Consider the following 15,124-nt stretch of genomic DNA (forward strand, 5'->3'; position numbering starts at 1 on the left):
AAAATGCTTTACCCAAAAAAAAAAGTTTCAAAATGATGGATTGTGGGCCCTTTACTATTGAGAGGTCCATTTTGACAGGGGTGTTTAGGTAATTTGGGGGGCTTAGGGTTTCTTATTATTTTGTTATTTGTTCTGAAAGCAAAGAATGTGAATTTTGGAAGCATGGTTGGTGGAAGTGTCCTTTGGATGAATCATGTAAAATCCTTGTCTTATGCAATTGTTTCTTCTCTGTTATGCAATTTTATTGACCCCACCTGCTCCCCAAAATAACAAGAGCATCATCATTTTATATCTTTATAGTGAACATAATACTGTTCTGATATGCTCTACATAGTGTGTTGTAACCTCAGTATCAGGAACAAGGCATTACATTTGTGTGGTTATAACTGAAATAGGATACCTTAGCTCACTTCTTTCACACTAAGTCTGCTTATCTGCAATTCAACTGGACCTGAAGTGGGACTAACAACATCATATTACAAATCCATCTCTGATGGTTGAGTTCCTCAATATGATGGTAATGCCCGATCTGATGTAAAACCCTTCTAAAGATCTATCTGCCTCTTTTATTCCCTGTTGACAGAAAATAGAGAGAGGGTAGAAAACCTCAAGAAAACTGCAAGGCAACAAATGTTTACAAGAATAATGTTCATTTTGGTTCTTGTGCTATCACATAGTTACAGTTCAAACATTGCATTTCTGCAGATATGTAGTTCATGGAGAAGCCTGCTATGAAACTAGATTAACAGAAATCACGATTCCCTGTACTAGGTACAAATGCTCTAAGCTTGAAACCAAATTATGAGGAGATATAAGACACTTTTTTTCAGGAAACACCATAGGAAGGTGATATCCCAGAGACACAATAGGAAAAACAATCTTCTCAGCTGTGCAAGTGCAACTAGGGTGGCTGTAGAAAAGGCATTCCACTAGTAGAGTAATTATTGATCAAGGAAGCCATACCTCTGAGTTAGATATTATGACATTCTTCCCAATTCTTGCATTTTTGTCGATGATGCATTCCCTGCACGACATTGTGGAGAATAATTTCCAATTCTCCAAGAGATGTTAAGAGGAAGAATTTAATGAAGTGGTTCACTTTTTACCTGATTTTTGTGTTCTCTCCTATTCCAATTGGTACCCTTCCCTCAGCCAAAAGTGATGCAACTTCCACATCTGTTTCATAATAGTCAGCACCAAGCATCACTGTGTCCTGCATACATCACTAGTTATATTAACATGCTGAACCCTTAATTATTCAACACTCAATTTGATAACTACCTTGGATTTCTATCAATTATTCAGTAATGCTGTGTAGCTAGAAATCAAACCTTTAAGTGAACATTAGGGTTTATTCGGGATCGTATACCAACAACACTGTGCTCTATGACACAGTTATCCAAAAAACATCCGTGAGACAAGATGGAATCAATTATCTGCACAAGATCAATATAAAGAACTAGTGCATGAGTAACATAAAAAATACTATGTAGATTGCTGTATAATTAGGTAATATGATGAAGAGTAAGAAATGAGTGGAGAGGGGAAATCTTTAAGGTGCTACTTTTTTAAGAACCACATTTGCTAATGGCAAGTTCCTCGGTTTATAAATAACTTCTTAGCATTTGAACTCAAAAATATTTATGCAATGCCTTAAAATGATATTTCTCAGAACAAACTTTAGACATATCAAGCAAAACCAGACCTTGCTGTTGTCAACCCTTGATGGTGGCAAGTTTCTTCTTGATGTATACATTGGCTTATAAGCATCATAAAAGCTAAATTTCGGTGGCTGAAAGCAATAGAAGAAGATCACATAAGAAACTGACAGTGATAGTGACAAAAAGGAAAATAAGCCATTAAAGAGGAAAGAAGGAATCCTAATTTTCACACTGAAAAAAGAGCTGAAAGAAGATACAAATAGATGCTTCTGTACTTACATGTGCAGTGAGCGCAAGGTTTGCCTCAAAGAAGGATCTAATTGTCCCAATGTCCTCCCAGTAGTCATTGAATAGATATGCCTGCAATGAATATCTAATACATAAATTGATCATAAAGGAATGCAAGATATTTAACTTTGATGGATAATCAAAACATAAAGGAATAATCAATAGTCACTGCACGTATTTAACGCATCATCTTGACAATGAAAGAATGGCGCCTTCTGGTCCGTCAAGAAAACCATTTTATTATGGGAGGAGTTTACTTGACAGATTAAAAGATAACTGATACAGACCTTCATAAAGAACTCTTTGGCTGAAGCAGGGATTATTTCAGATCCAAAGTCATTTGCTGTAGGAAAACGCCATCTTAAACAAACAATGATGCAATAGTAAGTCCCTGTATTGGAGTTACTTTCTAGATTTAATTTTGAGGGCAAAACAATAGTTGGTCAAGTAATCCACCATGATAAGCTACTAACTAATGATTTGAGATTTTATCATGGAGGGATAGAGATTCTACTGGAAACAGCCACTTAATAGCATTTTGAATCATCTATAATCTACAGAATCAATAAAGAACTCAAATGATCATTACCTAAGAAGATTCAGAAGTATCTCTTTCTTAAAGAGATACACTCCCATGGAAGCAATATAGGGTTTCTTTTGTGCTGCTTCTTGTGACAATCCCAAGACTGTTGTATCTACTGCCTAAATTTCACAAGTGAAGTAAGTGTTGCCACTCAGAAAGTCATAAGTGCTTGAGCTGCATTAGATTTGAAAGTGTAATGTGAAAGAGAAAATTACCATTGCTTTCAAATCTGCTCCTTTTGGTTTTTCACTAAATGAGAGGACCCTCCCTTTGCTGTCTATCTTCATTAAGCCAAAATCTGAGGCACGGCTATCAAGGAAAGGAGATAGGATGCTAAGATAATTTGGAACCATCATCAAACTAAAAAACATTACTTGAGATACAAATTCTATCCTATACAAGAATAAAGGAACAAAAAATGGAACTACCGATAAAAATGGGAGAAACTTGAACATGAGAATCACAGCAAGAAATAAAAAAGAGTCCTTCCAATGATTAGTGATATTGATAAGATATGGCAAAACAATTATCTTTAGTTATCATCACACTGAACTTCAACATCGGTGGTTTTTTATTCCAGAATGCATATAAATATCAGGAATTATATCTCTACCATGCGTCAAACTTCATATGATTCAGTAGAGAATTCTGTGAACTAACTGGAGTTCTAAACTAAGGAAGGATTAATAGCATTCATAAACAGATAACTACCTATCGTCCATAGGTACACAAGAAATGCTAATATCAGCACCACTCTGCCGATGATCCTGGCAATACAGAAGAAAATCTTAAGGTCTGAAATAAAAGTATGTAAAACAAATTACAGTTAAGGGAATATATTAAGTGTTTGCTTTCTGACCTGAACAAAGTCCATATAGTCCATCCTGTATAGATGGTCTCCAGAAAGAACAAGCACATCCTCAATTTCCTTACTTCTAGCATCCTACAGAATTGTGATTAAAACACATAGGCATCACATCTGATATTAAACAATGCTTTATAGCATCATAAGACACCTACCTTGAAACTAGAATTTCAGCATATTCATAGATTAGGATTAAGTTTTAGCAGTGCATTAAAGGAACCAATATCAGATATAATCTTATACCTTACGAGGGTTAAGCCCAGTGCTCCTTTTTAGAGTTAAATTATAGAGTATCTGATTGTTTGATTGTCTGTGAAGATACCCAGATACTGTAAGTTCCATAGATGGTCACTGTAGCATTTTTCAGGGTCCAGTTTTTATCTGCATTCATTAGAATTACCTCAAAAAGCCAATGAAATTGTCGTACGGCATCTGCAGTTCCTTGGAACCACTTTTTACCAGTCTCTCCTGGAGTCTGGGTAGCTGCTAGGACCTGGCATTAAACAAGATCAGATGTTGATACTATCAAATTTCATCAGTTGAGAGAGCATATAGAGATTGATAGGAGTAGACACTAGAATTTCTGGACATGTAGCCCTTCAATTAGTTAGTTCCTCCATTAAAAAGGACTTGCTACATGTATAGCCCTTAGCAGACAGACCAAACCAGTCCTTAAAAGAGAAGATCCATAACAGATGCATTACGGAGAAACCAAATAGGATTGGATACAACTTTCAAAGGTCTTACCTCAACAAAACCATCTCCTAAGGTTGCTCCATAGTTGTAAGCCCGTGCAAGATGTCGGTTCAGCGATGCAGAGTTGAACTGAGTAAGAATATAGACCTTGTTTATCCCACTGTTTATGCAGCTGCTCATTGGGACATCAATAAGCCTATATGCACCTCCTATGGGTACCTGAGATTAAAAAAAAAGTAGCAGTCATATAATCAATACATGGAAAAATAGAATGTACTCCACAGAGAATAGTACTGAATTGACTATTGAACTCAACTAAGTACAGAACCCTTTAGTCCCTTTTGTCACCTTTCCCTGAATCTATTTGGCACTTTTTTTCTCTCTTGTTCATAGGCCAAGCATATCTGGGCTGTGGGGCCTATTGAGCTTCTCATTTCTTCCCTGTCTGCTCCCTCTTTCTTTGATCTCTGCCTTTCTTTTCTCCCTTCTTAAGAAAGATAAAACTCTCCTCCAGTCTCCTGTAGATGGTTTTTCTCTGTTTTTATCATAACTTGTTTTTAGATTTGGGATTCTAGGAACAAGATGAAAAATAATCACAAAAACATCACTCTCTGATCAATTCTCTCCTCCATCTATTTTACTGGCTTAACCTTTCAGGACCTTTTTTAAATGTGTTTCCTGCAGACCCCCTCAATCCTAAACCTTCACTAATCTGTCTTACCATATAGAAAATTGACCTAATGATTCAACCTTTCATTGTTGAGTTGCAAGATCTGAAATAGTGGATGGTCTTAGAGGAGGATGGTGTTTTTGCTATGTGTATAGAGGCTGTTGCATTGCCAGGAAGAATGGGCATCTCTCTTTTGGGAAATTGCTGTACCTAGTGGTCTATGGCCTTTTTTGAAGCTGCTTAAAGAGCTCTCTTTTCTTGATCTCTCTGGGGAGTCTGGGACCTTGCTTCAGTCTTGCGCATTAACTGTCAAGCAAAACATTTTCGGCCGCCAGATCGAAATCTCGGTCCAGATTGAAATCTCGACCTAAATTTCGGATAACGATCTGAAATTCAGCTTGACAGTCCTGCGCATTTAATGCACAGGATTGAAGCAATTTCCGAGAGTCTAGGTTCAAAGGAGAAGTAATTATTAGGTCTAACTCCCCTCTTTTGCAACAACTTTTACCAGCTCCGAATTCCGAAAATTCCCTGGACCTATCGTCTCATAATCTATTTGTCCTATATAAATGATGATTTTGCTTCAGTCCTATGACCGTTGGATCCTAGAAACTTGGCTGAGATTTCGATCTCGACCACTCGTTGCATCTCAAGGATATAATTGAACTCTTTAACAAAGCTTTGTATGTCACTGATCTGGTATCTCCTAGCATGTTGTATGTTGGTAGGTTTGGGAAAGCTATATCTCTGGTTAATTGTACAATTATCTTTCTAATGGAAGTTTTTTATTCAAAAAAAAGGTCTTTGGACCCTTTTGTAATATTTGAAATAGTGTGATCCTCATGCCTCTAGAACAAAGCTAGTATCTAAATCAGATGACCACAACCACTAAGATCAAGCACAAAAAAGTACTGTAAAGCTAAATCTGAATCCCCTCATGATTAAAAACCCTAGCAGGGAGAAGCAAATTTCATGCCTTAATACAGAGTAGAGCACAATTTAGAAGGAAGAAAGAGAGTTAGGTTTTCAATTTAGAAGGAAGTGATGCATAACTGCAAAGAATGAAGGAAGACTTACAGCAGGTTTTGCTCTTTGCTTGGTGAGGGGGTAGAGACGAGTCCCAGCCCCGCCACCAAGAATAACCGCTACAACGGTCCGTGGGTCCCGCCTTTGCATCTCCAAGCCTCTGATCTACACAACACCATCCAATATCAAACCCAAGAAAAATCATTGCCTTCTGATCCGAATCAATAGGTTCAATCAAAATAAAAAATAAAAAAATCTCGATTCCGTATTGGTTGGGGATCTCGGGCTATGTTAACGTTTCTTATTTTAATGTTTTTTGTGGTAAAAAATAATATATTTTAATGTCCAAAAGACAAAAATATCCCTATACCTCTTATAAAATTATAATATACATGATTTGAAGGATTTCACTTCTAAAAAATGCAAACAACACAAGAAACAAGGAAGTAGGAAGTTACCATAAAGCCCTGTACTTTCTACTTACATAAATATCTCCTTTACCATAAGTGGTAGGATGGGCCATGTGTCCCTATTCAAATGGGTTGAGCTTAAGTGTTGCACAAGTAATTAATGCGCAACACTGAGCTACATATGGTCCAGATCAATTATGGTGGTCCAGATTGAATCTCGATCACCATTTTTATCGGGTCCATAGCCGTAAGTAGGTAGCTCGGTGATTGCGCAGCACTGAAGCCAAAAATCTATTCAAATATGTGATAAAAAATATTAATCTCTTCACGATCCACTTGGCAGTAAGCAGAGGAAGTTAGAGAAGGATAGAGCAAGAGAGAGCCAGAGAGAGAGAGAGAGAGTGATCACCTTGGATTCAAAGGGAGCATCAGCTGTGAGAGACATGGATAAGGAAGGCTTCGGCAACTTAGTGTGAGTTCCCTGACGGAGTTTACTGAGGTTCAGTTTTTTCCCCATTATCTCTCCATCACAGAACTTCACAACCTTTCTGTTGCTTCCGATCATGCTGGAGCTGGCTCCGGCACCACCAGCACTGCAGCTGCCACTTATTAAGTGGCCGTTAGCGGCGGAAAACGAGATCCGGCAATCGGCGGAGGCTGCCATGAAACAATTAATTCAAGTAGAACTTAAACGAGCATGCATGAAAGCAGAGAAATGTCTAAGAATGAGTTTGAGAACTATTGTGAGTGAGATGGAGCAGGAAATGGAGAAGGAAGGAAGCATTATGTAGCTGATGAGACAAATGCTTATTTGGAATTATTTGGAATTTTTGTTTTTTGTTTTTTTCTTTTTTCCCAGGAAGATTATGCCACGTTACCCAAACACAATTCCGTCCATCAGTTTTCTGAAATTTTCTTGGCCGTTTAAAAAGTAATTGTATAATTACAATAAACTCCTCACCTCAGCACCCTAGTTGTAGTATTCTATGAATATTCCACCAAATGCTACTAATGAATGAATTACTTGATCAAAGGGGTAAGTGCATCATTTTCAACTAGAATAGCTACAAGTCTCCTTTGGTGTCTCTCCCCCTTGCCCCTTGCCCCTGGGTATATTCTTTTGTATGGGTCAATTTGTAGGGTTTATCTTGTTCTTGAATTATTAAAGGAACTTAACCAATTAATGAGTCTGGATCATGTTCTTGTATATATATAAGGATGACGTTCAAGATATGTATCATTATAGATGGCACTTGCATCCAAAGAGTTTGGATCATGTCCTTGTATAAGGATGTTCAAGATATGTATGATTATAGATGGCACTTGCATAAAAGGGAATGTGTATCAATATATAACAAAAAAAATTTTTTGATAGAAGAAAGAAAAATTGCATTTATGTTACGGTTGATAACAGTTACAGATATTGTGAATTGTTCTATTACAGTTATCCTGTAAGGTGGGTGCCATACTGGCATACCCCACAAAAAACATCTGGAGCACTGGGTTTGGGAAAAGTTTATATTCCAACATTTTTGTCAATGTTGCCAATTCTATCAAAATTGGTAGTCCCTGAAGAGTTCATGTTTGTCTTGAAGGCCATGGTAGTAGGTCTGCTATGTCCGGATTGTTTGTCCATATTTCCTCTATTTTAAAACCTTCTTTGGTTGCATCTTTAATCCCTTGTTGCAAACCCATTATCATATTCTCCAGGATCTCGATTCCGTTTCCTCTTCCAAAAATGATAGACCTTAGATGTCCATCTTTACATGTTCCCGTGCTCCATCCAACCGTTCCTAGATGTTGGTTAAAAATCCCTGCACACACAATAATATTTTTGTTAGTCTGTGAAATTGTCGTGCACCAATTTTCTCCTATATTGATATGGTTTGCATAAGAAGAAACAGTTAGGGTAAAATTTTCTCCCTGTTGTTGCAGCTTTAAATCTTTTATCCATTTCTGGATATTCCCTAACACCATGAAAGGGTTAGGTGAATTCATATTTAAAACTTTACTATTCCTCTCTTTCCAGATAAAGTAGCAAGAAATTATGAAAGTTGACATAAACCATCTAAAATTGTCCTTGGATAATTGTAGACACATATTATGGCACCAGTTCATGAAGGATGTGTCTCTCCAGTGTTCTGTCCGCAATCCCAATGGTCCTGCTGCGTGGATTCGTTTTCCCCATTCGCATGAGATGAAAAGATGCCACGTTGTTTCTTCTTCGCTCCCGCATATTGCGCATTCAGATTGAGTCTGCATCCATTTTGCTAAATGTGCCCGTACTAGTAACCCTTGCATTTAAAACACGCCGAAAAAAACTTTAAATTTAGGATGAATCGACAGTTTCCACATTTGGTTCCACCACTTTGCGAAATGGTGATCATGGTTCGTAAACCATTGTTTCATCATTTCTCGGTAAGCCAGTTTGATCGAGAATTCCCCATTTGTTGAGATTGTGGTGGACCAAGCATCTTCTTGGTTTGAGAGTTGTATTGGGAAATTGATTCATGAGGTTGGCGTCTGCTCCATGTCTTCTTGCTGGTTTAAAAGATCGGTTGCCACCTCTGCCACTGTTGCCTTCGGTGGCCATCTTGTAAAATTTTGTTCCCTTGCAAAATTGTGGTCTAGGTTTTGTTCCCATGGGTCAAACCAAAACAAAGTTCTTCTGCCATTTCCGACTACCCTTCTCACCATGGTTCTGAGCAACGGGATGATGGTTGTGATACTATTCCAAACTCATGATCTTTTTTTCCGTGTAACCTTTGGATCAAAGAAACTGTGGTCCTTAAAGTATTTTGCCTTGAGAACTTGAACCCATATCGCATCTGGATTAGAGAGTATTCGTCATCCTTGTTTGAGTAATAACGCTATGTTGTAGTCCTCTATTTTTTTGAAACCCATTCCTCCCATGTTTTTTGGTTGACAGAATCTTTCCCAGGCTATCAGATTCAGCTGCTTGCTCTTATTGGGATGTCCATTCCAAAATTTTTGACAGACCGCATCTATCTTTTTGCATGTGGTTTTTGGAAATCTCAAAAATTACATCTGATAGAGGCCATTGATTGGATAGAAGCTTGCATTATCACACCCCTCCCTACATATGATAGATTAGTCGCCTTCCACATTGACATTTTCTGTGTCATTTGGTCAACCACAATTTGCAGTGTCCTTGTTTTTGCCTTTCCCTGCATCACATTTGATCCCAGGTACATTGTTCCTCCCTCGATTTCAGATACTTTCAAAATTGAAAGTATCGAGCCCCTTTCTTCCTTCGGTACATTCCTACTGAAAAAACCCCACTTTTCTCAAAGTTTATTTCTTGCCCTGTCAGATCCATGAATAATTCTAACACATCTTTAAGAGCTAGGACCTCCTCAACTTTTGCTTTGCAAAATAAGAAAGTATCATCTGCAAAAAACAAGTGTGATATTTCCGGTGCCCCCCTTCCAATCGTAATTTCACTTAGAAGTTTCAGTGATTTATACTCATCAAGGAGTCGAGACAAAATTTCCATGATGAATAGAAAAAGGTATGGGCTAAGTGGGCATCCCTGTCTCAGACCCCTTGCTCCCGAGAAAGAAGAGTAAGGTGATCCTTTTATCTTGACTGAAAAAGTGGGGGAGGAAATTAGTTCATCGATGAGCCGACACCATTTTCCGTCAAAGCCCAGGAATTGGAAGATCTTAATTAAGATTCCTCTGTCAACTCTGTCATAGGCTTTCGACATATCCAATTTTAAAGCAATGAAACTTTTTTTACTGCGTGTTTTGCGCATGTAATGGAAGATTTCATGAGCCACCATTATGTTGTCTGTGATCTGTCTTTGGGCCACAAATGCCCCTTGACAAGGTGAGATTAGACCAGGTAAAAGTGTCTTTAATCTCCTAGCCAAGATTTTAGCAATGATCTTGTAGGACACATTACAAAGACTGATGGGTCTAAAATCCGATACAAAAGAGGGATTTTCTTTTTTTGGGATAAAACACGAAGGGTATGATTAACCCCCGGGTGGGAGGACTTCGTTTGCAAAGAAATCTGCAACAAAACGATAAACGTCCTCGCTTACTAGATCCCATGCTTTTTGGAAAAAGAACCCATTAAACCCATCAATCCCTGGTGCTTTGTGGGGTCCTATTGAGAACACAGCCTCTTTGGTCTCTATCAAACTTGGCATTCCGGAAAGGGACCTGCCGTGTGTGTTGGCCTGTGGGAAGAGGCATTCAATGAAATGAGGGTCGAGTGTTTCGGAGTGTTGGTAAAGTTTTTGCATAAATTTTGCAAACACTCCCGCGACCTCTCCTGGCTTAGAGAAATACTGACCCTCATCGTAGATTATTGCCACTCCCCTCTTATGGAGATTTATTTAGCTATTTAAGTGGTAAAACCTAGTATTCCTATCCCCATCCTTAATGTACATACCTCTAGACTTTTGAAACCAAAACATTTCTTCCGCTTCCATCGCCCATGCCATCCTTTTTTTCTTTGTATCAACTCCCAGTCCGGGTTCGTTTGTTGTTCTAGGACTTCAATTTCTAGGGCAGAGGTATGAAAAAGGTTGTCCACCAATCCGAACACAGACCAATTCCACTTTTTAAGAACAAAGAGGCCAATTTGTCATTGAGATGACTGTTTTGGATGTTTTCCCACGCCTTCTGTAAATCATTTGGAAACACTGGGTGAGAGAACCAAGCATTTTGAAAATGAAAACACTTACGATTGAATTTGGTGACCCCCACTGGTTTTAGGATTAAAGGATTGCGGTCAGATCCAGCCGCAGGTAATTTATCCACCTGTTGGTTTGGAAACAAACTCAACCACCCTGGAGAGGTGTAATGCTCCGCATCTTTTTTTAGTATTATTTTATTATTGTGGGCAAACGTGTCATTGTGATCGAGGTCAGACATCGTTTGTGGGTCCCACAACAGTGGAATTAGACTGAACCAAAAGCGAGGAAATGATCAGCATAAATTTCTGGACCTAGAGGTATGAATATTAGCACTTGAAAGTGGGCCCTACATAAGATATTACAGCGGGCCCACAAGCCCATTAGTCATTTAATGAAAGATATACTATATGTATATGGATATGACATATATATATTATATATATTATATCTACTAACCGACTCAAGAGGACCGACTCAAGGGATGAAAGGAGAGAGAAAAGAGAAGGCTGCGTGCAGAGGAGAAAGAAGTAGCTGAGAAGGAGTTAGTGAGAAGACAGAATTTCAGAAGAATAGAAGATGAGTTAAGGAGTTAAGGGGTGAGAGAAGTGAAGAACGTGAGGGGAGAGACAAGAGAAACAGAAGGAGAAGAATTAAAGAGGAAAGAGAAGAGAAGAGGAATTAGCGTGAGGTGAGTTGAGAAACAGAGGAAGATTAAGAGAGAGAAGAAGCCATTAAAGCTAGAGGAGAAAGAATTATACACGTAGAAGAGGAGATTTCAGATTTCAGAAGAGGAAATTAAGGTAAGACAGAGAACGAGTGGAGGGGAGAAGTGGAAAGAGAAAAGGGAAAAAATCAGAGAGAAGAGGGCAGCCATTAAAGGGCTTAGAGGAGAGAGAAGGAGTGGGGAGAAGAAAGGAGAGAGAAGCAGTGGGGAGAAGAGGAGAGAGAAGAGGAAGACAAGAAAGGAGAGAGGAAAACCGTGAGGAGGAGAGAGAAAGTAGGAGAGAGAAAATAAAATAAAATAAAATAAAAAATAGGGGGAAAATCTCCCGTTGGTTTCCGCGTATTCGGCATAGTCGTTAATTGTTCGGGATACCGTAGGGAAAGCGGATTTTATCGGAACCAGGGTCAAAACACACACATATGGAACCAGGACAGGTAAGTAATATTGACCAACCTATGTATGATAAGTGGGTATTTTTCCTTTAATAGATATGTAGCATGCACATGGTAACATAAAGTCTATGTTATTTAGTCGGTGATATAATTTATGGAAAGTGTACGATATATGCCTTTGTGTATTGAACAAAATGCATGGAATGGGATGACAGCTCAATGACTAGATTGAATTGGTTGAAATGGAATGTGGATAGTGTGCTTGAACTGTTAATCATGAATTTGCAAGAATGTTTATGCATGTTAAATGTAAATTATCATGCTTTCATATGTAAATGATGGAATGTTATGAACTGTGTTCAGAGGAGATTGAATGATATCATGCTCTCATATTTAAATGATTGAGTTGCATGAATTGTGTTCAGATGAGACTGAATGATGATTGAAATGAAAAAAAAATGTATATTGAAATGGGCAGAGCATGGTAATGCAATACTGGAATTGATGATGAAAAGAGTAAAAGAAAAAGAAATGAAAATGTAATGGCTTCTGTAAGTCCTGGTACTTATGTACCCAAATGGGAGGGCATGAAGCGAGACTGAAAAGTGGAAAGATATACTAGACTGATGATGGCCTCCTGTAGAGAACACCTGGCCTTGAGCCAAGAGACTGATGCCACTTGTGTGGTTGAGACTGATGCCACTTGTATGGTTTAGACTGATGGTGCTCTCTCTACAGATAGCGCTTAGGTCTAGTTTAATGAAAAAGAGAAAAAGGAAAAGGAAAATAAAAGGAAAGTAAAAAAAAAAAAAAGAAGAAAGTGGAATACATGATATTTATGACTGTGATGTGATGATTGATACATGATGAATTGCTTGACTTACTTACATGGTTGTTTATATTGCTTACTGGGCTGCAAAGCTCATAATTGAAATTGTTGACAGGTCCTCAGATATGTGATAAGGGCAAGGGTGCTGCCACTTGACAGTACTTATAAAGATGAAGATGGAAACCATTTTCTTTTTGTTGCAACTGTTGTTGGTTTAATTGAACTGTGCATGTATATATCTCTTTGAGACTGTATGTAGCTTACTAAACACTGTTGTGAGGTCAAAGTAAGCATAACAGGACTTTAGACTGTATACAGATGTTTATGAGCCAAATTATCAGACAGGTTGCTTGTTTGTTCTAAAGAATGTTTAGTCTGAGTTTAGTAGTTATAAACAGGTTTATTTAAGGAAGGAACTGTCACATGCCCTAGTTAAATGTCCATAATGTGGGCCCCACCAAGCCTGTGAAAACTGGGGTCGTGACAAGAGGAGTAAATCCTGTCCAATTTTTCCTTGATCAGGTTTTGTGGTTTTTGTTTATTTGTCCAAGTGAAAGAACACCCCAGAGCTGAAATTTTAGTCAAATTTTCATCATTAATTAATTTTTTCAGCCCGGGCAAAGCACCTGATGGTCGAAACACTCCTCCAATTTTTTCACTAGCTTCCATAAGTTCATTAAAGTCGCCCAAAATGACATAAGGTTCAGCCAGTTTTTGCAGGTTATCCCTTAGGGTCTCCCAGAACCCTTTCCTTTTCAAATATTGGGGTGGAGCGTAAATGAAACAAGTTACGTAGCTCCTCCCATCACTCCAGCATCTCACAAAGAACATTGAATTGTCCCTTAGTAAGACCTCCGCCTTGCAATTTATTGAGTTAAGGACTAGCAGCCCCCCCCCCCCTTCAAACCTCTCAGCCCTTTACTCTCTTCAAACCCAGTCACCATATAATATCTGAACAGACCTTTTTTATGCTCTACAAACTTAACATGATCCTAACATTTGGTTTCACACAGGAAAACTAAATCAGGTTTATGTTTTTTCAAGGATTTTTTTAAGCATTGTTGGGTAAATGATCCGTTAATACCCCTCACATTCCAAATCAAGAACTTTATTGTGAATCCAACAAGTGAGATGAATCTAAGGGTTGAGTTATAGGAAAAACAGACTGATTTCCACTTTCTATATCCCCAGGAAGCACATTGATCAGAGAAAATTTTACATGCTATTGCACATAAAAGGAAATACCAAAAAGGAAAGGCAATAAAGGAGCAACATAGTAGGTTCCAATTAAACACTCTCATATAGGACAAATATACAAGAGCAACAAAATAACGAGTAAAAATTATGCAAAGAACCTATTCCTAAATTTTTTTTTATCCAGTTTTTTCCTCCAGATGTTAAAGACAGCAAGAATTGAGATAAGAAACACAATGCAAAAATCGAAAAATTCAGAGTACTTATGATATGGAAAGACCTGAGAGAAGCTCTGGGGAATGCCAGCATCCGGTTCCTCCACTGGGTTAGGAAACACACCGTGCGCCATTGACTGATCATGTGCCATTTGTTGCATAGGTATCCCTGAATCTGGACTAAAAAGATAGCGAGCCTCCATGGATCCCCATGAATCGCCCAACATTACATTAGAATCCTAAGGGTCCCTAAGCAGAGCATCAATGAGGGGGCTTAAGCTTTCAAAGGGTTGTGGGTGCGAGAGATCAGGGGCATCTGTGAATTCCGAAGTGTTCCTTTGGCGCTTCCTACTTTGAAAGGCAATGACCTCGAAATTATATTAGGGACCATTGCATGTGCTGCTACATTAGCTGCAATTATTCTTCTCCTTATAATGAGGAGCTATGAGAAACCACCAGGCATTGACAAGAAAACGCCAATGTGAGTATCTCCATAAAGATTTATAATGGTTCCACCACTTGAGGGGTAACCTCAACATGATCGTCAGTCTTGTGGCTTGCATCACGTGTTGTTGGTGTAATTGCACTTCCGGACTTTTCTAATTTTTCCTCCGTCTTCGGGCAATCGCAATTGGTCACTAGAGTAATCGATCGAGTTTTGAGGGAGTTAATGGTGACGCGCTCGAACTTTTCGAATCTTTCCACTGCTGCCAGTACTTTTTTTAAGATTTCGGAATCTCTTATCTTATCACCTTCCTCTTCCCCTTCCATTACCCCTGCTCCATCAATCTGGATCCTTCCTTCCCATTTCTATTTTCTTTTTCTTTTTTCTCGGATCTAGCAGTCTTTCGTTCACCCCTCAGCATTTTTTTTCCCTTCAAAATGATTTTGTTTTCGAGGTT

The 15,124-nt window shown here is 38.5% G+C and overlaps 1 protein-coding gene across 1 annotated transcript; it reads right to left on the reverse strand.

Annotated features, from left to right (window-relative positions):
• Positions 1-166: 166 nt before the first annotated feature.
• APL1 (ADP glucose pyrophosphorylase large subunit 1) lies at positions 167-7,087 on the reverse strand. The gene is made up of 15 exons (XM_089138491.1): positions 6,609-7,087; positions 5,841-5,954; positions 4,145-4,312; positions 3,798-3,890; positions 3,392-3,475; positions 3,244-3,299; positions 2,748-2,841; positions 2,539-2,651; positions 2,237-2,309; positions 1,941-2,021; positions 1,706-1,792; positions 1,332-1,436; positions 1,107-1,213; positions 964-1,024; positions 167-573 (listed from the first exon to the last, which is right to left on the reverse strand). The coding sequence occupies exons 1-15, from the start codon at positions 6,861-6,863 to the stop codon at positions 472-474; spliced, it is 1,593 nt and encodes a 530-aa protein (XP_088994617.1). The 5' UTR covers positions 6,864-7,087; the 3' UTR covers positions 167-471.
• Positions 7,088-15,124: the final 8,037 nt, after the last annotated feature.

The sequence above is a fragment of the Hakea prostrata genome, chromosome 1 (genome assembly GCF_041222555.1).
Source record: "Hakea prostrata isolate BN-2017 chromosome 1, UWA_Hpros_2, whole genome shotgun sequence".
Classification (NCBI taxonomy): Eukaryota; Viridiplantae; Streptophyta; class Magnoliopsida; order Proteales; family Proteaceae; genus Hakea; species Hakea prostrata.